Here is a 26,322-nt window from a genome sequence, read left to right on the forward strand (position 1 = left end):
CATACATACATACATACATACATACATACATACATACATACATACATACATACATACATACATACATACATACATACATACACATACATACATACATACATATACATACATACATACATACATACATACATACATACATACATACATACATACATACATACATACATACATACATACATACATACATACATACATACATACATACATACATACATACATACATACATACATACATACATACATACATACATACATACATACATACATACATACATACATACATACATACATACATACATACATACATACATACATACATACATACATACATACATACATACATACATACATACATACATACATACATACATACATACATACATACATACATACATACATACATACATACATACATACATACATACATACATACATACATACATACATACATACATACATACATACATACATACATACATACATACATACATACATACACATGCATACATACATACACATGCATACATAGAATAGAATAAAGCACAGAAAAGGCAAGCAAGAGATAAGATAAGAAAGAAGGAAGGAACATAAATGATACTAAAACAGGAATGTTTCTGTTTGCCCACCTGAACGCATGATTCCTTTAGGCCTTATCAGTACTTGATTGATTTGTCATATTTCCCATAGCTAAATATTCTATTAAGTGTTTGATTAGAATCCTGTTAACCACCTTTGTGGTAAAATAGGGTGTTGTTTCTAGCCGCTGTTGCGTCTGCGGTGTGTGTGCACATTCATTTAAAATTAACTAAGAAAATTCTAAACATATATTATATTATAATCATTATATAATAATAATAATGATAATAAGCGTTGATTAGTAGCAGTAATTACCGTTAATTACTACAAATGGGACGTACACTGCAACAACTGCTGTTTTGATCATAGTAAATGAAATGAAGTCATTAAAATGTAGGGTAATATCCATTAATGAAGATGAAATGCAGAAGGGAAAGTTCTTTAAGACAGAACGACCCAATAATTGCAGATTAAAGTAATTACAAGATGACTGATCATTAAGAAAATAAACATTGGAGAAACCCTTTTGCCATGCAGATAGATGATAACGCCTTTTCATTTTTTTTAATTTTTTGTGTTTTTGCTTACTGGTTTTGGTTGGGATCTGGCGGAAGAGACGGTGGCTGTGGTGGTGGAGCTTTAGGTGGCCGCTTTCGTTTCTTCTTCTCATAGCTTATGCCTCTCGCTTTAGCCTGTGAATCACGAACCTCACGTAGGTAAAGCCTAATAGCTCTGGCACCGAAAGGGTTAGCTTCGGGTTTGCCGCCGTGTTCTTCGTAGGCGGCACGGAGGCGTCCGATGAGAGCATCGAGGCTTCCCCAAGCTTGCCGGAGAGGGCAAGGGCATGGAGCCGGAGGGTTAGGGTGACCGAAGAAAGGACAAAGCTGGGTGTGTACTTTGGTTTTCCCGAACTGGTCAAGGTACCGGAGGAACTCCAGGACGTGAGCGCCGCTGCAGCGGGAGAGCGAGAGCGGCGGTCGGTGGTTCCGGAGGTACTGCCCGAAAGTGTTCCAGTCACGCCGCTTTTGGTTCTCGTAGCGGCTGAGAGTCGAAGGAGGAGGAGAAGAGCTGGCAGCGGCTGGTAAAGGATTCGCTTTGGTGTTAGAGGTCATAGTGATGGTGGTGTTCACGGTAGTGCTTGCGGTGGCGATGGAGAGGTCTGCAGGGAAACATGGGTTCAAAATGGTGGCGGAAGAAGGGCTTGAATCCGAGGTTTTGAAACCCTGAAGAGAATCCATATAAATATTTATCGAGATCGATGGATGATTGAAAACAGATAGAATTTCACATAGGAAACGAAGACTCAACAATGGCAGGAGAAAGAAGATGATGATGAGAAGGGTATATAGGGAGTTTTTTTTTTTTGTGAACAATAATTATTTATGAGATATAAAATATATAGGGAATTTAGGGGAGAAAAGAGTAGTATGTAGTGAAAGGTAGGGTATAGTGAGAGTCCCCATTGCTTTTCTTTGAGGTTTCTTTCAATCTTTTCTTTGATCAATCCTAGATAACTTGAAAGCTTCTCATCATGCATACACACATACATGTGAATATAAATAAAATATAATTTTTTATAATTAAGTGTAATTATTTATAATCAATAATTACAAATGAGTGATATATCTAAATAATTATTATAATAATCAAATGGTAATTATAGTTAAGTGTGTTTGTTTGAATGTCATGTGATATATTTGAATAATTTTGAACACCAGCCCCTAAACCCTTAAACCATAAACTTTAATTCTATATCTAAAATCTTAAACCCTAAACATAACATAAGAGATATCGATATTACTCCGGTTATAGAAAAGTTATTGACGATGCACACATTCTACAAACGCAACAATTTGAATAGGGGATATTTAGAGAGAAGTATCATTCTTTTTTTTACCACTGATATCACTTAATGAATTTAATGATTAATATAGACATTTTATTAATCTGTGATGATTACAAGGTAATATCTATTTGACAATAAACATTCAAATATTCCTTATAGATGACGTGCTCAAACCTAAAACTTTCAGAGATAACAACCATTGTATTAATTACTGAGACGCTCAGTAAAATTTGATAGACACATTAATTGATTAAAGGTGATTATACCGAAAAATCATCTTTTCAAACATTATATACCTGTCAGACACCATTTCATCTCTATTTATCGATCTAACACCCTTTACAGAAAGGTGTCCTCCTAAAGCGCGCCTTATGCTGATATGGCACCACGTGGGGTAAGGCGCGCCCTCTGAAGCTCTCCTTATGCTGACATGGGTACACGCTGGCTAAGGTGCGGCCTCTGGGGGCCACCTTATGCCACGTAGGGGTATAACGCAGTACAGGGGTCGCGTCTTTCTGCAACTATGTTAAAGATAACTGTCTCAGAGTTAAAGCAAAGACGCGACCCTGAACAACGCCTTGCATAATTGTGTTAAAGCAAAGGCGCGGCCTCTGCACCGCGTTATACCCCTACGTGGCATAAGGCGTGCCCCGGGGATGCTATTTAGCCAGCGTGTATCCATGTCAGCGTAAGACGCGCTTCAAGGGACGCGCCTTACCTCACGTGGCGTCAGATCAGCTTAAGGTGCGCTTCAGGGGTGCGCCTTTTTGCAAATGATGTTAGATCAATAATTAAAGATAGAAAGATGTTTGACATGTATATAGTGTGAAAAGGTAATTTTTTGATATAATCACCTTGATTAAAAGTATTTTTCAAAATGAAACTACATATATTTTTTTATGAATATTTAGTCCCATGAAAATGGGTGAAGTAAGCTATCACTTCAGTGAGAAAGAGAAAGAGAGTGGGGGCTGTATTTGGAAATGGGGTGAGGCTTTCTACAGTTTAGGAAAGAGATGATGGAGACATGATAAAGCCATTTAGGGTGGAATAACATGATTTTGTTTCTCCCCCCTCCCCTTTTTGATTGACATTTGACGTCTCCTTTTCCCATTTCACTATTCTACCCTCCCAACCTTCACAATAATTAAGGATAAATATGTAATTTACATAGAAATCTTGTATTTGCTTTTTCAGTTTTATTATATATTTCAGCATGAACCAATAGTTTAAGTAGTAACTGAATTATTATTATTTTTTGAGATCTTTAGTTCGAGCATCAAGAATATTAAGGTGACGTTTGGTTGGTATAAATCCCTTAAAATTGGTGAGAATTGGAATTTAATTCTACCACTTTCTCATGTTTGGTTCAAGTTTTTTAAGAGAGTTGGAATCCCTCATGGTTTCAACTTTTCATCAAATGAGGGAAAGTGAATTCTATCAATAAATGGATGAAATTCAATTCTCTTGATGGAGGAAATTGAAATTTAATTCTCTTGATGGAGGAAATTGAAATTTAATCATACTACCATCATCAATCTTTTGGTAACTTATTCATATATTGAATAAAAATATTTTTTTTATTATTTCGGGTCGGGTCGGGTTTCTAATTCATATATTCGGGTCGAGTCGTTTTTTTAAGTGTGATATTCGGGTCGGGTCGAGTTCGAGTTTAGAGTGAAAAATATCTGACCCGAAAATATATATAATTTTACCTTATATATTTAGAAATAATTACAGTAATACCCCTCTATATATATAATTTTTTTCAATTAAGTCACTATTTTTATTGAATAAAAATAATTTTTTATTATTTCGGGTCGGATCGGGTGAAACTTTATTTTGTTCGGGTCGGGTTTTTTAAGCATGATATTCGGGTCGAGTCGGGTCGGATTTTTTTAAGTGTGATATTCGGGTCGTGTCCGGTTTTTTTAAGTGTGATATTCAGGTCTGGTCGAATTCGGGTTTAGGATGAAAAAACCGGACCCGACCCGAAAAAATATAATTTTACCTTATATATTTAAGAATAATTACAATAATACCCCTCTATATATAATTTTTTTTTCAATTAAGTCAATGTTTTTATTGAATAAAAATACTTTTTTATTATTCCGTGTCGTCTCGGGTCGAGTTTCTAATTCATATATTGAATAAAAAATAGTTTTTGGTATATTTTTTGGTAACTAGTTAACATACTCTGATTGGAATGTATCGAAATATTGCTCTATCTTTTGGTAACTTATTAACATATTTTGATTGCGATGATTTTAACTTATGATATTTATTAGCATGATTTTTATAATGTATTGAAATGGATAATCAATTAATAAAATGAAAATTTAATATTTTTTAATTTTTTATAATATATTACTACATGTAAGTTGTAAAACAAACTAAAATAAAGCAAAAAACAAGAAGGGGAATTCTGTCATTTTACATTATTGAAATCAAATTCATCTGACATGTCTGCGAACCAAACAGAATATGGAATTTGATTCCAATTCCATTTCCTGCCAACCAAACAGAATATGGAATTGGATTCCAATTCCTGACAGATTCTAATTCATTCACAGATTCCAATTCCCTCAGAAACATTCTAGCGAACCAAACGCTACCGAAGAGTATGAGTGTTTAATGTTAAATAGTTGAGAGTTATTTTTAAACATATATTATCATGTACTTACTCTATATTAATAAAAAAAATTGATTTTAAAGGCCCAAAGTAAATGATTTTATTGGCTTAAGCGATTGGTTGTTAATTTTAGAGAATTTAGATTCGAGCATGACATCTCTAAATATATTTAAGTGTTTGTTATTAAATAATTGAGACTTGAAATTTTTTTAAACATATATTATTATATAATAATTTCATATCAATAAAAATATATGATTTTTAATCCATGAAATGAAATTCGAAAATAAACAATTTAATTAGAATATTTAATTGTACTAATAATTCACGTACTCGTGTTTTTGTTTATGAATTTACGAAAGCAAAATTTTGAAGCAGAGGCGTAACTTGCATCACTTAAACGAGCAGAGTCGAGTTCGAGTATTGTTGAGCTTGACTCGACTCGAAAACTCTGAAATGGAGTTTGACTCGATTCGAAAATTCGCGAGTTTAAAATTTTAAAGCTCGACTTGAACTCGAAATCCTGAACTGAAGCTCGTGAGCAGCTCGAAATGAAAAAAATTCTTAAACTTAACTCGATTGAAGCCTCAAACTCGAACATAAACCTTAAATACATGAAATCTTATTATATATATTTTTAAAAAAAATCAATACATAAATATTAATATTATTATTAATTTATTTTTTTAAAAAATAAAATCTTAATATATTATATTTTCGAGCTGCTCGCGAGTTTTTCCGAGTCGAATATCGAGTAACTCGTTTCAGCTCGTTAAGAACTCGAGCTCGAGTCGAATTTATTCGATCCGAGTATTTATCGAGCCTTGATCGAATTGATCTCGAATAACTCACGATCTGTCTCGTCTCATTTACTGCCCTACCCGGAAGCATGAGTCAATCAAGCAAAGAGTTTATTAACAAACAGTTAATGTGACCTACAGTTTCAAACCCTATTTTTGGACCGATTCAGGAAAACTTTCAATTCGTCAAATAGATTCATCGGGTGACGGATGCGGTATTTAATGTTAGGGACAAATCTAAATTTTTAAATTTTTAAAGGTAAACTTAAACTTATAAGATTTTATAAGGACTAAGACAAATTTTCAATAAAAAACACATTGAAAAATCTAAAATATATAATAATTTTAAAATTTTAAGAGGACGACTGCCCCTATCCGCTCTTTATTTTATGAAAAGATTGGATCAAAATTTTGAAAGATTTTTTATCTTTTACATCCAATAATAATCGACGTGATACTCATATCAATAATAGTCGAGTTAATATATTTACATGTTATTTTTTAATAAATTAATATTATTCGTTAAGACAATAACATATATTATTGTCTTATTGGTAATAAAGTGGGACAAATATAAATATTTTGGATAAGATTCAAATAGGAGACTTTTATAAATGGATTTAAGACCTAATTATTGAATTAAATTAAGGGTTTGTTACATTTTATCGAGCTTAAATTCAATTAATTTCTTTGTATAATGTTCGTTATTACAAGTTAAGAAAAAATTAATATTTTATCTATTACGTATTACTTAAAATTCTATTTTTTAACGATTTTATCATTTTTCTTTCGTTTTGATCAAACTTACCATAAATTATAACAAATAATATATTTCAGTTAAAATTGTATTTTCCTCTTTCTTTTTCCTCATTTTTGATAGAGAGAGGAGTCTAGTTGCTTATTCTTCTTCTTAAATTTAATTTATTTATTCGGAAAAAAATATGAAATTAATGATTAAATCACTATAATAAAATCGATTATCGAACCCAAAATTTAATCATAATTAAGTTACATATTCTTTTAACAGGTTATATCTAATAGATTTTTAGAGTTCAAACTTTAATCTACATGCCCTTCAATCAAATAGTTATAGATATTCATGTACGTGAAAGGACACTTTCCTCTTAGTTTTGGTAAAATTCTTATTTGAATCCTCTAAAATTTCAAAATTTTAGTAAATAAAATTATAAAGTTTCCATTTGCACCCTTAATAAGATTCGTTTATTCTAAAAAATTGTAAATATTTTTAGTTAATAAAATAGTAAAATTATTACAGGATCCTCATAAAAAATTATAATTTAACCTTAGCCCTAATAACTATGTATTAATTAATGTTGAAAATACAATACCAAATAAGGTAAATTCAATATTATTAAGGGTAAATTACAAATTTGACAAATGAACTTTTCTCTCTTCCATTTCACTCAATGTACTTTAAATCTTTTTAATTTCCTCACTAAACTTAATACAATAAGTATTTTAGTCACTCGACTATTAAATAGTTAACGACGATAAATGGATTGTTATATAGATATAAAAGTACGTCGTTTTTTATGAAAATTTTGTTCTTTTTAAAATAGTGTTATTTTTAACGATGGATTAACCAAAATAAGAGAGAGAGTAAAATTTAGTGACAAAAAAAACCCTATATATTAAGTTTAATGAAGCAATTGAAAACTTTTAAAGTTTAGTGAGCAAAATAAGAGAGAGAATATTCAATGGTGAAATTTGTAATTTACCCTATTATTAAAAAAATCAAAACGTGGACAAAATATAAACTCCGACACCTCTGATATCTCATAATTTGACTAAAAAAACTAGAAATAAACAAAAAGAGATTGATTGAAAGAGATTATATTGGCATCTTTCCTTGTTCTGAAGACCAAAAAAATCATAATATTCCAAAAAAAAAAACAAAAAACAAAAACAAAATCTTAAATTAAATATATATTCTCTGTTCAAATTATATTTAATTAGTGGCTATTAATTAAGGCAAGGGGTATTAGATTAGCTAGGAATTCACTCATAGAATAGAGGATCAAAATCCATATCCAAAGCAAATACTACCCGAATTTGTCTCCCCACTTTGCCTTTTCACTTTAATTATCAAAAAGCAAAGTGGTAAACTAACATATTGTGTCTCTCAATCTTCCTTTTTTCGACCATTGGGATCTCTTTTTGAGATTTTATGTTCCTAAAATGAAACTTTACAACCAATCAAAATCTTAATTATTCTAATTACATTGATGCTAATCAGGTTTTATGAGTAAACTCACTGCTTGTCATTGAAGTCTAATAATACATCTCAGTGCATCATACAAACAAAATAAAACCAAACTCAGAGCATTCACTTTGTTCGTCAATACGAGTCGAGTTTCAATTTAGAAAATCTTTCATTGGATCGTCGTGGTGTACCCTTTTCATTCGATATGCCTCCATTTCCTCGGCAGTAACATCATCGTTCCACTTGACGTTATACTTGCGTTTTCTTTCATCTTTCTCTTCTCTCCTCCTCTCATCCTCCTGCAAAGATTAAGCATGCATGATAGATAAGTACATGACCGTTTCGGTACACAACGGGATAGAAGTCATGTTGTACATCATGTTTACCTTCTTCAGAGCATTGGTGATGCGCTTTTCATCAAGAACAAGGTCCTCAGGTACATCAGAACCCCACGTAACATGTTTCTTCTCCTCTGCAGGAGGAGCATCATCTGTGCAGGGAATAGAGATGCAAGGATTAAAAACATGAAAGTATTAAACTCAGAGCCAAAATCATGGAACTAGAAACAGCAGAAGATTAAGCTAGCTCTCTATCTAGACTCCCATTAGATGAATTTATGTAAACCAAAATTACTCGCAACGAAAAATATAAACTTAGAAGAATGCATCCCGACTTAAAGAACTAATTTCAAGTGTCTATGTAGGAACTCACCTTCAGACACTTTACGTGCAATATTTGCCTTCATCAAGTCTGCTGATGCTTCTGCAGCCTCAATTCCGGCGGCACCAGTACAGTAACTATTGCGTATTGTCTGTCTACAGCACTTGTAACCCCACTGGTGATCCTTCCACCTTGAACCCCAAACAGTGGTGTGGTTATTAATGAAGACATCCTCTTCATACTTGCTTTTCGGAAGGGCTGTTTCCTGCGGAAGAAAGTTCATAAACAAAATTAACCAGCTTAAATAATGAAAATGAAGGGAAAAAAAGAGAGCAAGATGACGTGTGTTCCCAATATTATTCAGAAGTCTCACTTTTAAAAGTCGATAACACTTAATATGATTTACATATATTGGCATGCGTCTTAGTTTTACCAAAACCAAGATTCATGATGAAATCAAGCCACCTTTAGCAAAGGAAAGATGGAACAAGCATAGTAGCAGATTTGAAGAGACCGGAATTAAGTAGAGAAACCCTTAAAAATAAAGTGACGGAAGGGGCGGCAAATCACAAATAACTAGAATAAGCAGAAACTTAGTGTCATACGTACCATTCCCTTTATAACCCTTCCAGCACGATCATACTCCACTTGCCTCTCGCTTTGTCCCAATAGAAGCTCCACTGGGATCTCTTCTTCAGTTGCTGCATTACCATACTTCTCCATAATTGTATCCTTGGTCTTTGATTTTAACTTCTCTTTAATGGCCTTATAATTCCTGAAAAGAAGTTCAGCTTGGGATGGAGCAGCCTGCATATGAATATCTTGACCTTTATCAAATGCTTCCCATGCATGGATATTGAGCTGCTTGAACTCTAATGCTTGGCCACTCTGTCTATATTGATTATCACCCTGCAAGGTAACACATAAACAAGTCAGAATTGCATAATTGATTAAACTTTATGACATAAAAATATGAAGAAAAAAAATTTAACGGGAAAAATTTCTGCACAGCACTCACTCCATAGAACTTCTCATTTGGATCCGCATCAGGAAGCGGATCCTCGCGCATTGATCACGTCTTGGGATCATAGTAGGCTGAATTCACGTCAAGATTCAAAAGATACTTGGCTGTGTCTTCCCGAATACGCAAATTCCTAAAAGAGAGGCAAATATGAAGTGACAATACTTGTATTATTGCACAGAAGAAACACTGATATTTAAAGCCAAAATAAGAAAATAATGCATGAAAAAGGATACAACAATGAGCTATAATAGATGTACCTGACAGTTCCCGTGCTCCCTCCACCAGTTGTACGAACACGCTTCTCAACCTTAGCAAAGTCCATTTGTTTGCTCTCGTCAACCTTAGCTTCATCAACTTTCAGAGCATCATCATCATCTTCTTCTTCTTACTCTTCAATAACCTCCCCACCCTCTCCATCATTTTTACTGTTTTTTTCCTCCAACTTTTTCAGCTGTTGTTCCTTCAAATACTTCCTTCTAGCCTCATCCCTCGCCTCATACCTTTCAATTACACGAGCATACGTAGATGCATCATAACCATTCCACCTATCCCTCTTCCCATCATAATCCAATTCAAATGTCTCTATCTTTTCCGGGTGCAATGTACATGCTCGTCCATTTTGCTCCCTTTTTACGAGGCCTCTCCATGCATAACTTTGCATTATGCGTCATGGCTCCACAGCTACAACAAACAATAAAAGGAATTCAAAAAATTGTGAACTTCGACATAACTATAGATTTTGAAGCATAAAGGACACAAACATGTATTTTCAACTAAACTAAAACTCTTTATTCCCACACAAGTTTAGAAGGCATAAGCTACAGAATTCAGATCAGTGTTTTTGAATTTGCCATTTGATAAAGATTCCTCCATGATGCATGGATAAATTTCAAGGCTTTTCTTTTTAAAAGAAAACATGAATTTCAATAGCTAACACAATCCAGCTACCGTCTGATATGGCAGTAAAAATTCCTATCACTGGAGTCTTGCCCTATATCATTACCCACAAAAATGTCTAACCGAGTTCTATCTCAACATGTAAACAAACTTGATCATTACTAAATATACTCATAACTGATACACGAGAAATTCCATTTATTAGGACAACAAAACATCTCATACATCACTTCCAAATCAATAGTTAGAAACGTAACCGCCTAACAGGTATGTGGCCCTATTCTTGTATAATAAACATGAAAGTTAAAAGAAAGAATAAAACGCACTGCAAGCACTAAATAATATTCCCTAGATTTGAACCCACAACTTAATGTTCAATTAGCAAATTATCCATCTATATCAATCAGAATTGTAGTTCCTCTTCCTATCCCAAATGATTAAAATTGATAAATTTACTTGTATAATTCAACTTGTAATCTTAATGATCCCCATTAACACACAAAACAAGGCATTCCTAGAACCGCAGAAAAATACGGATTAACATAATAGAAGAAACAGATGTTTGACTTACTTTTCGCATGCTCCTTTTCGATATTTTTCAGCCTGAAATATCTTTGCACCCCTATCGTACCAGGATTTGGTGTAATTAGGATCCGATTTCCACTTTCTTTGATGCTTTAAACTTGGTCTTTCAGCGTTAAGATACCAAGGCGCCGATGACATATACTGAGAATATGAGGATTAATCTCTTTTCCATCTTCATCGACCTCCGCCGGCGCAAGCCCCGCTTTTCTAGCTTCCTCTAATTCAAGCTGTTTGCGGTGATCCTCCCTTGATTTAAACGCCACTGAAATTTCCCAAACAAACGATTATTAGATAAAATTTGAAAAGAATCCCTCTTTTGGCATCGAAAAGAAACGAAACAGATGCATCGAGTGAGAAGGAATAGAGAACGTACCTGATGCTGTAGCCATGGAGGAATCAAGAGAATTTTAGCAGAAATTAGGGTTTCGAAGATGAAGATTTCACCGATTTCAACAGGTCTGTTGATTGATTATTTTCCACTTGGGATAGTTTATCTGTGTATATATATATATATATTTTGGTTAACCAATTGAATCGAACTTTCAAAAATTTATTAATAAAAAGTTATTTTATTTTAACTTTTAATTAAATAAAAAGATTTCCGAAAATAATTAACCAAATAAAAAAAAGTTCGGTTAATAGTTCGGTTAATCGAATTAATCAAATTTATAAATATTATATTTTATATATTAAAATATTTTATATTTTTAGTTAATTCGTTTAATTCATTTGATTAATTGGATTAAAATCGAAATTTAAATATTTTTAAAGTTAAGTAATATATAAATAATATATATAATGTATTAAGTATTTGATAATTTCGATTAATCGACTGATTTCGAGTTGAATTAACCAATAACCTAAATTTGAAAAAAAATCTTAACAGCTGACTTCGATTCCATCAGTTAATCGGCTTTAGAAGTTTGAACACCCCAAGAAAATGGGCATACCTTTTTCTATTTAATTTATTAATTAGTCTAAAAATTAAACTAATTTTATCATTAGGTGTGTTTGAACACTGCTGCGTAATTGTACGAAAATATAATTACCATCATAATATATAATTGTTAAAAATTATTATAAGGGAAATGTTGAATATTACAACATAATGAAATGAAAATGAAATTGTTATCTTAATAACTATATTAATATATAATTAATATAAATTCAAATTAACTAGACATGTTTAACAATCAGATTGTATTTATATATTTTTAAATTAAAAGGAGGATTTTGGAGCACGAATCAACTTACCTCAGTAGTTAAAAAAATCATTGTTGTTCTCAAAGATCACGGGCTTGAGCACCAACAACTATAACCGGGTGATTTGACGTTTATTGTCAAATGGTTGAGAATACTTATAACAATATTTCATTTTTCATGTCATATCTAATTGTATAAAATATAATTTCACAATTTTTTAAAATATACATTTTAGATAATATTAATTATTATTAAAAATGAATTTTAAATCCTAAAAATATTTTTGAAAAATATTTTCGTAAATATGAAAAAATACTAGTAAAAATAAAAATTAGTAGGAATACAAAAATAGTATGAATATATAAAAGTATAATATATTATAAAACTTTAACATGAAGCGATGATGATGATGAAAATTATGGTTTGAAGGATGGAATATTGAATTTGGATCAATGTGAAAGGTTGAATTAGGTTGAGGATTAATTGCAAGTATTGGGAAGTTGGTGGTGAAGTGATAATTATGAAATGTAATGTATTAGTTTGGAAGTAATGTGAAATTGATTGAATATGATGATTGATATGGATTAAAGTAAATATTGAGACTATTTTGGATATTTTCGAAAATGTTGGGTTAAATTTTAAGGAAAAATTTATTGGAGGTTAAATGTGAAATGTTGAAAAGTGAAGGGAATGGTCGTGATAAATGACAATTTAAGGGACTTGAAAGGTTAATTATGAAGTTAAAGTTAGGGGCTGTTTGTTTGCCTCTTAATGGAATCATTCAGCGCTGAATGCTGAATCGTTCAGCATTCAGCGCTTTTATTTCGCACCTCTGAATGATTCAGTACTGACTGATTCAACAAAACAGTGCTAAATGATTCAGCACATAAGTACATTCTGAATGATTCAGAACCATTATAAAAAAACATGTCACATTCAGAGCTAATTCATACAGAGCATCTGAATCATTCAATATTTGAATCATTTAGCGTTTAATCATTCTGAAGTAAACAAATAATCCCTTAGTTTTCGATTTAGTGATAGAAATTTGTATCGAACATACATTAATGTCGTTTTTAGATTTTATTTATGAATACGAGTCTATCATGTTGGTTAAAGTACTAATATATGTTTGAAATATGCATATGTGGAAAAAACGATCGTCGTATAGATCGTATTTTAAGTACACATTTTGTTATTATTTTATAGCATACAAATGTTTTGGGTATGAATTGTCCAATTAAGTGTTTATGAAATTTTTATTATATTCAAATATATGAATGCTTTTATATGCAAAATAATATGTGATTTTGAATAAAATATGTTAATATGAAACTTAAGAGTTACTGGTATAATTGATATTATATTTAAAAAGTTTGGGACTAATTTAAAAGGAAGATAACAATTTAGGGATGAAAATGAAATGTTTAAAAGTTTGAAGACTAATTTAGAATTATAGTCATAATTAAAAGATGAAATTAAAATATTTAAAAACTTATGGACCAATACGAAATGAGGGTCATAGATGGGATATCAAATGTGATGATGTGATACATAACACGTTAACCATTAAACATAAATATAAATTTTACGTCCATAATATATGTTGACCATTATTCAATAATGATTTTCATTCAATATAAATTATTTTAACAAAAATTGAAACATTAGGCTAAAATGATAGAAAAAAGAATGGGCTAAAATGGTAATTCGGCTAAATATTAAAGGGCTAATTTTGGTATTATATAATAGAGAAATATAAGTTATGAATTTTAGCAAAGTGGAGAGACTAAAACTGTAATTAGACCGTTGTTTTTTATCACCATTTCCCCTCGGAAATATCATCTCTTGGCTTACAAAAAACGCTATTTCTTACGTTTTCTTCTCATCAATTGCCCCTCGGCGCAAAATCTGTCTCACTCTCTCTGCTAGACTTTTTCTAAACGACATCGTTCTTTGTTATCCTTCGATCTCCATCAATGGCGAAAGAACCAGTTCGTGTCCTCGTTACTGGAGCTGCAGGTACTGTTATGGTTCCATCAATCGGATCCTTTACTTAAACATTTCTCGTTCTAAATCTAATCTTCAGATCTAGTGATTTTTATTGGATGAATCTGATATCCGTTTTTCAGATCTAGCTAACCGTGATCTAAACTTCAACTGTTTGTAGATGCTTCGATTGCCCCGACTATTGTTCGATTTAGAGAAAAATGATCTAGAATTAGGATTTTACTGAGAAGTATTTTGATTTTTCATGGATCTTTGCTTAGTAGCTCAAAGTAGTGACTGTTGAATTTTATATGGTGAATAATGGAAGAAGTGCTTTAAAAATTTGATTTTTTTTTTTGAATTTCATGCTAGTGTGAAAAATAAATATGTTGACTTGCTAATATCATAAGCAAACAAACAGACAAATAAAATAAACAAATAAATAGAAAGTGTATTGTACATACTCCGTAATGAGCTGTGCGTTTTATTCACGCTTGAAAGTAGAGGAATCTGCTATGTTTTGAATCGACATTAAAAAGTTAGTTCCTGGGAGTTGAACTGGATTTGAACATATGGGAATATGACTCTTCAATGATTCTCCAGATGCATGAAAACTTAGAGAAAAAAATAGAACTGTGCTGGACACATACATGTATCGGTTTCTAACCCCCCAATCTGATCTACTTATCTTGGACTTAACTTACTGTTCTCTTTTTATTTTATCCAAAACGATTTACTGAAAATTTGTTGTTATGTTGTGTTTGCAGGACAAATTGGGTATGCACTTGTACCCATGATCGCTAGGGGAATCATGTTGGGTGCTGACCAGCCTGTGATCCTTCACATGCTCGATATCCCACCTGCAGCAGAGGCTTTGAATGGTGTCAGAATGGAGTTGGCGGATGCTGCGTTTCCTCTTCTAAAAGGTATATTTGTTCATTATCATTGATCATGTTGTTTGAGTTTTGAATTTTTTTGTCGATCTGTATTTAAAATTCTACTGAATTTGTATGAATGTACCTTTTGTTGTTTTGGTCAGGTGTTGTTGCTACAACCGATGTTGTCGAGGCATGCACTGGAGTCAATGTAGCTGTCATGGTTGGTGGTTTCCCAAGGAAGGAAGGAATGGAAAGGAAAGATGTTATGTCGAAGAATGTCTCTATTTACAAGTCTCAGGCGTCTGCCCTGGAACAGCATGCAGCTCCAAACTGCAAGGTGAGAGAAATAATGTTTCAAGGTTAAAATTTCTAGTATTTTGGTTACATGTGAAATGAAAAATCCCAGTTTACGTTTTTAACTCTAGTTGCACAAAATGTTCGAAAAAAGTCTTAAATTTTCTTTTTCACTCCTATATAGATCGAGGCAATATAATTTGATGAAATTATGAAGCTGTGTTTTTAAACTTTCAAAGTGTCGACTGTATTTTTTGATTTGTTACTGATTTGGCTGGAATGGAAAACAATATTCTCTTATAAGTTCTTAAAATTGTAGTGAGTTAGCTACTTTGTTTCTATCAATTTATGCGACGTCATACATATCCTTTCATGGGACCTTGTAGGTTCTTTGATGGCATTGTAAAGTGGAAAAATTCGTGGAATAATATTTCTTTTACTGTTTGACCTTAAATGTACTTCATGTTTGTTTCAGGTTCTTGTTGTTGCTAACCCTGCCAACACCAATGCCTTAATCCTGAAGGAATTCGCACCTTCAATTCCTGCAAAGAACATTACCTGTTTGACAAGGCTGGATCATAACAGGGCATTAGGTCAAATCTCAGAGAGACTAAATGTCCAAGTTTCTGATGTTTAAGAATGTGATTATTTGGGGTAATCATTCATCAACTCAATATCCTGATGTCAATCATGCAACTGTTGGAGACAAGCCTGTTCGTGAGCTTGTTAAGGATGATGAATGGTGAGTAATACTAAAAGAGTCAGTTATCTGATGAAACAGATATTCGAACCGAGATTTTTGAGACCTCATTTTCAAATTACTGATTCATTGTAGGTTGAATGGAGAATTCATCACCACCGTCCAACAGCGTGGTGCTGCAATCATCAAGGCTAGGAAACTCTCAAGTGCACTATCTGCTGCTAGTGCTGCTTGTGATCACATACGTGATTGGGCCCTTGGAACTCCTGAGGTTGGCAATGTTGGTTAATCGGTTCTTTTTCTAATGATATTTGATATGGTCACTGTCTGATTTTTTTCCCCGGTTTATTTGGTTATACTGGTAGGGCACATTTGTTTCTATGGGGGTCTACTCTGATGGATCATACAATGTACCAACTGGGGTCATTTATTCCTTCCCTGTTACTTGTAAGAATGGAGAATGGACAATTGTCCAAGGTAAGAATACAACAAAATATGATCCCAGTATCTCCGTGACTTGTGGCTAGTTTTATGCCGGGATGTGTTAAACTAATATGAATACGGATCCCATTTGCATCAGCAGCTTCTCTCTCTTGCTCAATTGCCAGTTTCTTTCCTCGTTTAACTTTTTTAACTTTGTCTTAGGGCTGGCTATTGATGAATTCTCGAGGAAGAAGTTGGACTTGACCGGAGTGGAGCTCGTCGAGGAGAAGGAATTGGCATACTCGTGCCTCTCATGAATTCATTCGTCATTTCTATAACGTGTTTGAAAGAAGAGTGTTCTTCTGCCTTGATAGGGTTTAGCTGCAGTTTTGAATAAAAAAAAAAGCCATTCTATATGAACTGTTGATGATCGGTAAGCAACATCTCCGGGTCGATCTTCATCATGCATGTTACTTGATCATGAATATTTTGGATTTTTATTCGGTAATCCTTGATTTTAGCTTCGATTTTAAATGGCAACGAGTTGCACAGGTCGTGCTCGACTTGTCTTCCTGTCTATTTTGTCATGCATGTTAAAATTTGAAAATCACTGCCATCACCTTCACCGATGCTGAATGCATTCACGATTCTCTTCTCTCTCTCTCTCTCTCTGATATTTATTAGTTATTTTTAATAATTTAGAAATAATTTTAAGTCTTCAAGGGTTGATTTTCCTATTATGGTCCAAATTCAACAATGTGTAATTAATTTGACCCTTGAAATTTTTGAATTACATTAATATCACTCTTTGGACTTCAGCAGCTGTTCATTAGTTTTAACTAGGCTAAGCATTCGATCGAATTGAGTTGTGTAAAAGAAATTTGAATTATTTGAGTTGATGAGTCATATTTTATATCGTAAATTTTTATTTGAAGTTTTTTGAATCGAGTCCGGTGTATAAAATTTGAGTTGAATTATTTGAGTTCATATTTAAATTTAATTATAAATATTTGTAATGTTGTAGTATTATTTGATTATGATTTAAGTGGCTTTCTATAATTATATATACTCATATTTCTTTTTATTATATATATATATATTGAGGGACTTGATTGAAATTTAAAATTAATCTACTTATTATAAAATTTGAGTGCAAAATTTACATAATTTGAATTCTATTTTATAACTCTAATTTTATTTAAAATATTTTTAAATTTATTCAAATCAACTTGTGTTTTTTTTTAGTGTTGAGTTATATATTTTAGTTTTGTGGAGTCAAACTTTTGTTGATTTTCTGCGCCAAAAACAACTTTTCCTCGTGAAATTCTACCTGAACTAGTTCATTGATTTGAGAAGTACGGAGTCGAATTAGGTGATCCGCTACTAAATTTTCACATCTTCTCTGTCTTTAATATGAAAGATTAAACTCTTGTAAGAGTAAAATCAATAGGATTAAGCGTGATTTTGTCTCTTTCTTGATCATTAAATATTTCAAAGTTGCATGATCAGAGTAAACAACAATATTATTGCTGAGAAGATAACGAAATTTATCCAAAGCAAAAATAATAGCAAAGAATGCTTTTTCAGTGGTCAAATAATTCCATTGAGTTGGGTCTAGTGTTTTAGACGCATAGACAATGAAGTGGGGATCTTTGCCCATTTTTTGTTTGAGCATGACTCCTAAGCTTGAATCGCTCGTATCACACATGATCTCAAAGGGATAATCCTAGTTGGGCGGCTACACTATGGATGCCGAAATAAGTTCTTTCTTTAGGATGTCGTAAGCTTTTTTGCATTCGTTGTCGAATTCGAAAGATGTATCCTTTTGTAGAAGCTTGCAAAGCGACTGTGCTATATTGAAAAAATTCTTTATAAACCTGCGATAAAATTTTGCATGTTCAAGAAAAGAACGAACTTCTCTCATAGTTGTAGGGTATGGGAGTGAGCAGATAATATCAATTTTTGCCTTATCAATCGAAATCCCATTAGCAAAGGCAATGTGAACAATAATTAAACATTTATCAACCATAAAATGACATTTTTCATAATTAAGCACAACGTTATATTCAAGGCATCGTTTTAACACATTAGTTAATTCAAGAGACACTCATCACAGTAATTACAATATATTGTAAGTTGTCAATGAAAACTTCAATTCCTTTTTCTACATAATCGGAAATATACCAAGCATACATCTCTGGAATGTACCTGGGCGTTATATAGTCCAAACGACATTCATCGATAACGAAGGTACCGAAAGAACATTTAAACATTGTTTTCTCTTGATATTCTGGTGCGACTAGAATCTAAAAGAATCCTGAAAAATCATCTAGACAACAATAGTGAGATTTACCAGCTAATCGTTCAATCATTTAATCAATAAAAGGAAGCGGAAAGCGATCTTTTCGAGTAAGTGAATTCAATCGATGCAAACTCTCCATCTGTTTTGAACTTGTGTAGGAACTAGTTCACCTTTAGAATTTTCAATTACCATTACTATGGATTTCTTAGGAACCACAAGGAGTGGACTTACAAAAATTACTAACGGATATTGGATAAATGATGTCAGTGTCTAAATTTTTTTGAATTTCTTTCTTCACGACCTCCATCATTAGAGGATTTAAACCCCTTTTCCTTCTTGGGATGGTTTCACGCCTTCTTCGATTTTGATTTTATGCATGCATGTCGATGGACTAAGTCCTTTGATGTCGGCTATAAGCCAACCGATTGCTTCTTTATGTGCGCATAAAACAATCACTAAATCTTTTTTCTCCTCATTTGAAAGTTTATTTGAATTAATAATCGGGAGGGTGGTGTTTTCTCCAAGGAATGAATATTTGAGATGATCCGGTAATTGTTTAAGTTCAATCTGTGGTGCCTGAAAAATTGAGGGTAAAAGTTTAGATTTACTCTGAGTTAGGCGCAAATCAGATTGTATAGAAAATATATTTTCTAACTCCCTGATTTCTTCATCGTAGTTTTCTAATTCCCTGCACAAATCATCGGATAAGTCAGTCTCAATAAAATAATCCACCAAAGGTTCAATAATATCAATAAAATTAATGCTTGCAACATTATCTAAATGCTTCATCACTTTCTAAACATCAAATTTTACAACATCACCATCGAATTCCATAGTAAGAATTTTGTCTGTGCAGTGCTTAAGAATGGGTGGCCAAGAAGGGTTTCGGAAGAAGGATTGGTTTGATTGTTTTCCATGTCGATGACATAAAAATTATCCAAAAAAAGTAATTCATTTACCTTAACAAGAACATTTTTCAAGAAGTCATTCGGATAAATGACGGATCTATCAGCTAGCTGAATCGTTACTCTAGTTTTCTTTAAATGCTCAGCGGAAAGTGAATTGTAAACAGATAAGGGCATAACATTAATTAAAACACCAAGGTCACACATAGCAAGTTTAATTCTTACCTTGCCGATTTTACAAGGGATAGCAAAAATACCTTGGTCCTTTAATTTCGGTGGGAGCATGTGTTGAAAAACAACTAAGACATTTTCACCTAAATTTACCTTTTCAGTGTCGATAAGTCTTCTTTTATTCGTGCAAAGATCTTTTAGAAATATGGCATATCTTGGTACTTTTCAGATTATTTCAAAAAGCGGTATATTAATCTCTACCTTCCAAAAAACATCAAGAATTTCCTTTTCCCCAGCTTGTTTGTCGCGTTTTACAACCTGGAGGGAAATGGAGGTGGTTTGGCTTAAGGAGAGATTACATGAGGTGTCGGCTTTGAATCTTTCTTTTTTTGGGCATTAACATCCTCATTTTATTCTTGGGGTTTTTCTTTTTCTTATTCTTCTTCCGCTTCAACCCCTTCATGATCTTTCTGGGATCTCGATTTTTCCTTTTCTTTGGAATTTACAATAGATTTTTAAGGATTGGTGCAGTCACAATGTCACTTTGAAGAGTGATGACATTAACGTTTTCTCATGGGTTGCCCCGGTTTGTGATGGTAGCTTTCCCTACGATTCCATACGTCACATGGTCTGAGCCAGTTGACTAATTTTATTATCTATTTCTTGTAGATGTGCTTCAGTTCAGTTTTGAAAACTTCTCTAGAGACAATGCCAAACTCTCTATGATAGACTATAGTGAAGACTTTGGTGGTTGGTACTACTGTTGTTGAGGTGGTCTCGGTTGATATGGTTATTGAGGAGGCTTTTGGTTCTGTGCATAGCTGAAATTCAGATGGTTTTACACCATATTATAGGTATTCGTGTTAGGGTTGTATTGTCTCTGGGGAGGTGCCAGAAAATTTCCAATTGCGTTGACTTGTGCAGTAGAATCTTTTTGTAACATCGGATAACATTCAGTGGGATGATATGACATTGTGCATATTCCACGAAGTCTAGCCGTAGTTGCTTTTCTTGCAACAAGAGTTTGAACAATATCATCTAATTTATCAATTTTATTTTCTAATGAAATTGTACTTATCTCGTGAATCCGTCGAGTGAGTTCACTCGCATAGCCAAATTATTGAGAGTTAGCAGCCTTAGTTGAAATCAGATTTCTAGACGCTTGTGGAGTCATATTAATGAGTGCTCATCTGCTAGTTGCGTCAATCATCTTCATCTCCAAAGGAAGTAATCCTTAGTAAAAATATTGAAGAAGTGTTTGATCCGGCAATCCATGTTGTGGGCAACTTGCACAGAGTTTCTTGAATCGTTCCCATTAGTCATATAACGATTCCCCATTTATTTTTTGTACTCCAAAGATTTTCCTTCTTAATTCACTTGCTTTCGCTGTAGGGAAAAGCATATCAAGAAAAATACGAGTCATATCAGCCAATGTATTAATAGAATTAGGATGTAAATAAAATAACCAATCTTTAGCCAAGTCGGATAAAGAAAAAGGGAAAGCACGAAGTTTAATTTGATCACCGGATACTCGGGGTTTCATGCTAGAACAAACTAGATGGAATTTGGTAAGATGCTTGTGAGGACTTTCGTTGGACAGTCAACGGTAAGTAGGTAGAAGATGGATCAAACCCGTTTTCAACTCAATCTGTGTTTCTCCATGAGGGAATGCGATGCATAATGGTCGTTGTTAGGTAGGTGCCGCTACTAATTATCTATTTGTTTGTCGGTCCATTGGAATCGATTTCTCAAAGTCTTCTTCGGCGTCAGAGACGGCTTCGACGTCCAAAGGCGTCTCCGAATTATATTCAAATTGTTGTGATTGTTGTTGTTATTGTTGTTGTTGTTGCCTTTCTTGTAGTGTCCATGAATGTATTCTTTGGGCTAGTGCTTCGATCTCAGGTACCTAATCTGTTAGTTCGCCTGGATTTCTCCTGGTCATAAATCAAAACAAATTTTAATCAGTAATTTTTCCGTAATCCCTGACAATGACACCAATTTGACAAGCATCGTAATTGTCAAATAATTAATCCTTTTTCTCGAATAATTATGCTAAGAACATAATATAGAGAAGAAAGGTGTCGATCCACAGGGATTTGAAATTTTTTAATATCAATCTGAATTGATCTTTAACCAATAAATATGTAAAACAATAAAATTAAAAGAAGGGTTTTTTTTGAATAATCAAGTAACTAAAATCAATAAAATAAAACTAAAGTAAAACCAAAAAAAAGTAAATTGTATAAAATTAAATAAGATGAGAGATAGCCTTCAGCTTCGCTTCACCTCAATCTGTCTCGATCATTGAAATAGATTTTACTTCAAAAATTTACCGGTTACAGTCTACAATGACCAACCCTTGTAACTTGCTTTTCTCTCTTGTGAAATGATTTCCAAAGCCAATCCTTGAAAATTAGACCTTGTTTGGATTAATATCGGATATCGATATTAACGCCAATGCTGGTTTGGAACTGGAAAAACATGTGCTCAGATTATGGTGTCTCGATGATAATCAAACCCGATCTTGATTTCCTTTAGTGGATCGTCGCTAAGTTTGTTCTTAGGGAATTGAACTTGCTACAAATCGATTCTCCTCCCCAACTGTAGATCTAAATGTCGATCAAACCAATGTGCTCTATACACTCCTTGGATTGAAGATATTGAGATGTTGAAGAAAGGCCGATTGCCTCTCCTTGTTTACAGAAAAATCAAGAAAGAAATCTGAAGTATTACATACATTTTCGATTCTCACGAGATTGGATTGAGTTGTCGCTCAACTATCAGCTAACGAAGAAGAAGAAGAAGAAGAAGAAGGGATAAATGAAGAGGTCTCTAGAAGTTAGAGGCTATGATTAATGTTACAAAATTTTGTTCATTCTCGTTTTTTAGCTTAATTATTGGGATTTGCGGAAGCTCGAATCGACAACCGAAATAGTTTGTAAAGAGGGGTCGATAAATCGTTGTGCAAATTTTCTATCTTTCAATCTCCTTACTCCCTAAACACAAGAACCGTCCCGACCCCTCTTGGCCAACTCTTTCGGTTGTTGATTTGAGCTTCCGCAAAATCCCAACATTAATGAACGAACACAAACAAACATAATATGAACGATTCACGAATAGTTCATGAGCAATTCATCGAACACTCTGTTCATTTATAGGTACGTATCTGGGCCTATAATTTTTATCATGTATTATACTTTTAAAACTAGTTTTATATTAATTTTTTTCTCAATATTTATTACTATGGTTCAATTTTTTTCTAATATTTATTATTAGGGCTCTACTCTTATAATTTACTTTTTTCTAATATGTATAAGTGTAAATTTTTTTGTTAATATTTTTTCTAACATTTGTTATTAAAGACCCAATTATTTTTAATACTTATTATATTGACCCTAATTTTTCAATATTTGTTATTAAGAACAAACTTTTAAAATTCAATTTATTTTCTAATATTTATTTGTTATTATGAATTCAATTTTTTTATTAGAAGTCCAATTTTTTCAATATATGTTATTATGAGCATACTTTTAAAATTTATTTTTTAATATTTGTTATTAGAGACCTATTTCTTTCAATACTTGTTATTATGGAGTTGCCCTTGAAATTTATTTTTTCAACACTTGTTACTGGGACAATTACTTAAATAACGATCTGTAACCACAACAATGATCATTATGCAGTGATAGCAACATCGTCCGAAACTGTGATATCCACAATCGTTATGTCAATAATAGCATATGTTATTAAAAATTTACAATCACGATACTTGCATTGACCACAATATCATTTGTTATGTCCGCAATAACAATAAACACAATGCAATCGAAAACACAAATAACAACTATAGTTTAAATCCCTGATTAGGAGTCTAATTTTTTTATTCATCCGAAGGCCACCAAAATCTCAGAGACGGACCAATTTATTTATACCTATTTATAATATATTTAATTAAGTTGATGTCACCTGTTAATCAAGTGTTAATTTAATTGAGAATTGATTAAAATATATTCATTTTAAATAACAATTAATCTTATTTTAAAATATTTTTTATTTCTATTACACTTTTATATGAACTCTATATAAAAAAACAAAAAAAATCAAATAAACAAATAAACAAAAATCATTAATTAAGATTCAAACACATGTATATTCAAACCTAAACTTCTAAGAACACATTGAGTAATCTTAGTGATGCAAGGAAGTGTTATTCTTGCTAGAAATTTTAAATTCGAGCAACTACTTCTGTAGGGTGTATGCGCGTTATTAATGACTAAAAAAGATTATGAACATATATTATCTTATAATCACTCCAAACAATAAAGTACACAAATAGTCCATCAACTATATTATTGCTTTATTAAGTCCCTTGACTATTAAAAGTTACAAAATTATCCTCCAACTATTGAATGTTATTTTATTAAGTCCCTCAACTATTAAAAGTTACAAAATGATCACTCGACTATTTATTATGTTTCAAACTCGTCATTTTCCCTTAAAAATTGGCGGCTGTTTAAGCTTAATGTTACCATGATGATTAGGTCGTTTGAGATTCTAGGATCATATTTTATAATATCACAGTCAACATGTTAACGTTCAACTTAGAATATCATTCATTTTTAACGAAAAAGGACGAGTTTGGAACATAATGAATAGTCAGGTGACCATTTCATAATTTTTAATAGTTAAGGGACTTAACAAAGCAATATTCTATAGTCAGAGATTCATTTCATAATTTTTAATAGTCGAGAGACTTAACAAAGCAATATTATATAGTTAGGGGACTATTTGTATACTTTACCCTTAAAATAAAAACTAAAATTCTAAAACCATTAAAACAAAAGGCCTCAGTGGCTCTTTATAAGCCCAACTGTCGACTTTTTTTCGAAGCTCAAATAAACCGGAAGTTGAATTAAAGACCCACGATATCCGAGGCCTTGTATCATGCCCAAAATTTCAACTGCTGGACCTAAACGGGCACTAATTCATTTAAGAAAAGAAGACGATTGTTGGACACATGGGTTGACAATAAGATTGCACCACGCAAAGCAAAAGAGCTCAATGATGTCCACTACACAATTGCTAGTTGTGCTACTTGGAATGGTGGCTCTCACCACTCCCTCTTTTGGTGCCTACGGCTCACCCCAAGTCTCCCGTCTATGAACCACCAAAGAAAGAGAAGCCCGAGCCTAAGCCTCCGGTTTATACACCGCCAAAGAAAGAGAAGCCGAACTCAAACCAAAAGTGTATGAACCTCCCAGGAAACCACCAGTATATGAGCCTAAGCCACCAAAGCCACCGGTTTATGCACCTCCAAATAAAGAGAAGCATGAGCCTAAGCCACCAATCTATGAACGTCAACAGGTTCTCCCAGGCTCCCACCTAGAGGGCTCCCACCTAGAGGGCGTCCTCCACTGGGGAAGCCTTAATAGAAATCTCGCACCAGCTGAACTACCATGTCTATATAAATAAATCTCTCAATACAATAAGAGTTGCTTGTATGTCGTTTAGTAATGTTTTCTTTTATGTAGCAAGAACTCGTTGGAATACCCTAGCTTCTACTATATCTTCATGTCTCTCAATCAGACTCTCCTGATTTCAACATATATTCCAAATCCCAACTTTTGGGTTCTGTCATATATTTTACTTGATCAAATAATTAGATGAGAATGAGGTCGGTCGCTTTGCATTGTTATCAATGACATACGTAGAATTTTATGTTAGGGGACGAACTTGAACTTATAAAATTTTAGAGAGTGAAAATAGATTTTCAATAAAAAATATATAAAAAATCTAAAATATATGATTTTAAATTTTAGGAGGGCGACCGCCCCCTCCCTTGCCTCCGTCTAGGTCCATTCCTGATTGTCATCATTCGATTAAAAGTGGTTCTTCTTTTAACATCATTCGATTTATAGATGGAAAGATATTTAGGTAGTATATAGATTATATCACAAGGTTAAAAAATGGATGGAAATGAGAGTGGTGGTTCAAGTTTATCCGATTCGATTTGATGATCCGAATATTTTATCGAAATTTATCGTTTAAAAACTCGTTACACAAATTCTGGATCGAAATGTGAATTCCATAGAGAATCCATTTTTAAAGATGAACTTTTTATTTATTGAGTAGAATTTTTATTTGGGAAAAATACCACTTTGGTACTTGAATTTTTCCCAAATTTCTACTTTGGTTATCAAACTTTCTAAATTT

General features: G+C 32.8%; 1 protein-coding gene and 2 pseudogenes across 1 annotated transcript; 1 reads left to right on the forward strand and 2 right to left on the reverse strand.

Annotated features, from left to right (window-relative positions):
* Window positions 1-1,160: 1,160 nt before the first annotated feature.
* On the reverse strand, window positions 1,161-1,902 carry LOC120204761 (protein LIGHT-DEPENDENT SHORT HYPOCOTYLS 4-like). The gene has a single exon (XM_039204786.1). The coding sequence runs from the start codon at window positions 1,812-1,814 to the stop codon at window positions 1,161-1,163; it is 654 nt and encodes a 217-aa protein (XP_039060717.1). The 5' UTR covers window positions 1,815-1,902.
* A 6,305-nt stretch (window positions 1,903-8,207) lies between these two features.
* Window positions 8,208-11,705, reverse strand: LOC120204813 (annotated as a pseudogene).
* A 2,620-nt stretch (window positions 11,706-14,325) lies between these two features.
* Window positions 14,326-17,265, forward strand: LOC120204815 (annotated as a pseudogene).
* Window positions 17,266-26,322: the final 9,057 nt, after the last annotated feature.

This window comes from Hibiscus syriacus, unplaced genomic scaffold (genome assembly GCF_006381635.1).
Source record: "Hibiscus syriacus cultivar Baekdansim isolate YM2019G1 unplaced genomic scaffold, ASM638163v2 tig00011718_pilon, whole genome shotgun sequence".
In the NCBI taxonomy this organism is placed as follows: domain Eukaryota; kingdom Viridiplantae; phylum Streptophyta; class Magnoliopsida; order Malvales; family Malvaceae; genus Hibiscus; species Hibiscus syriacus.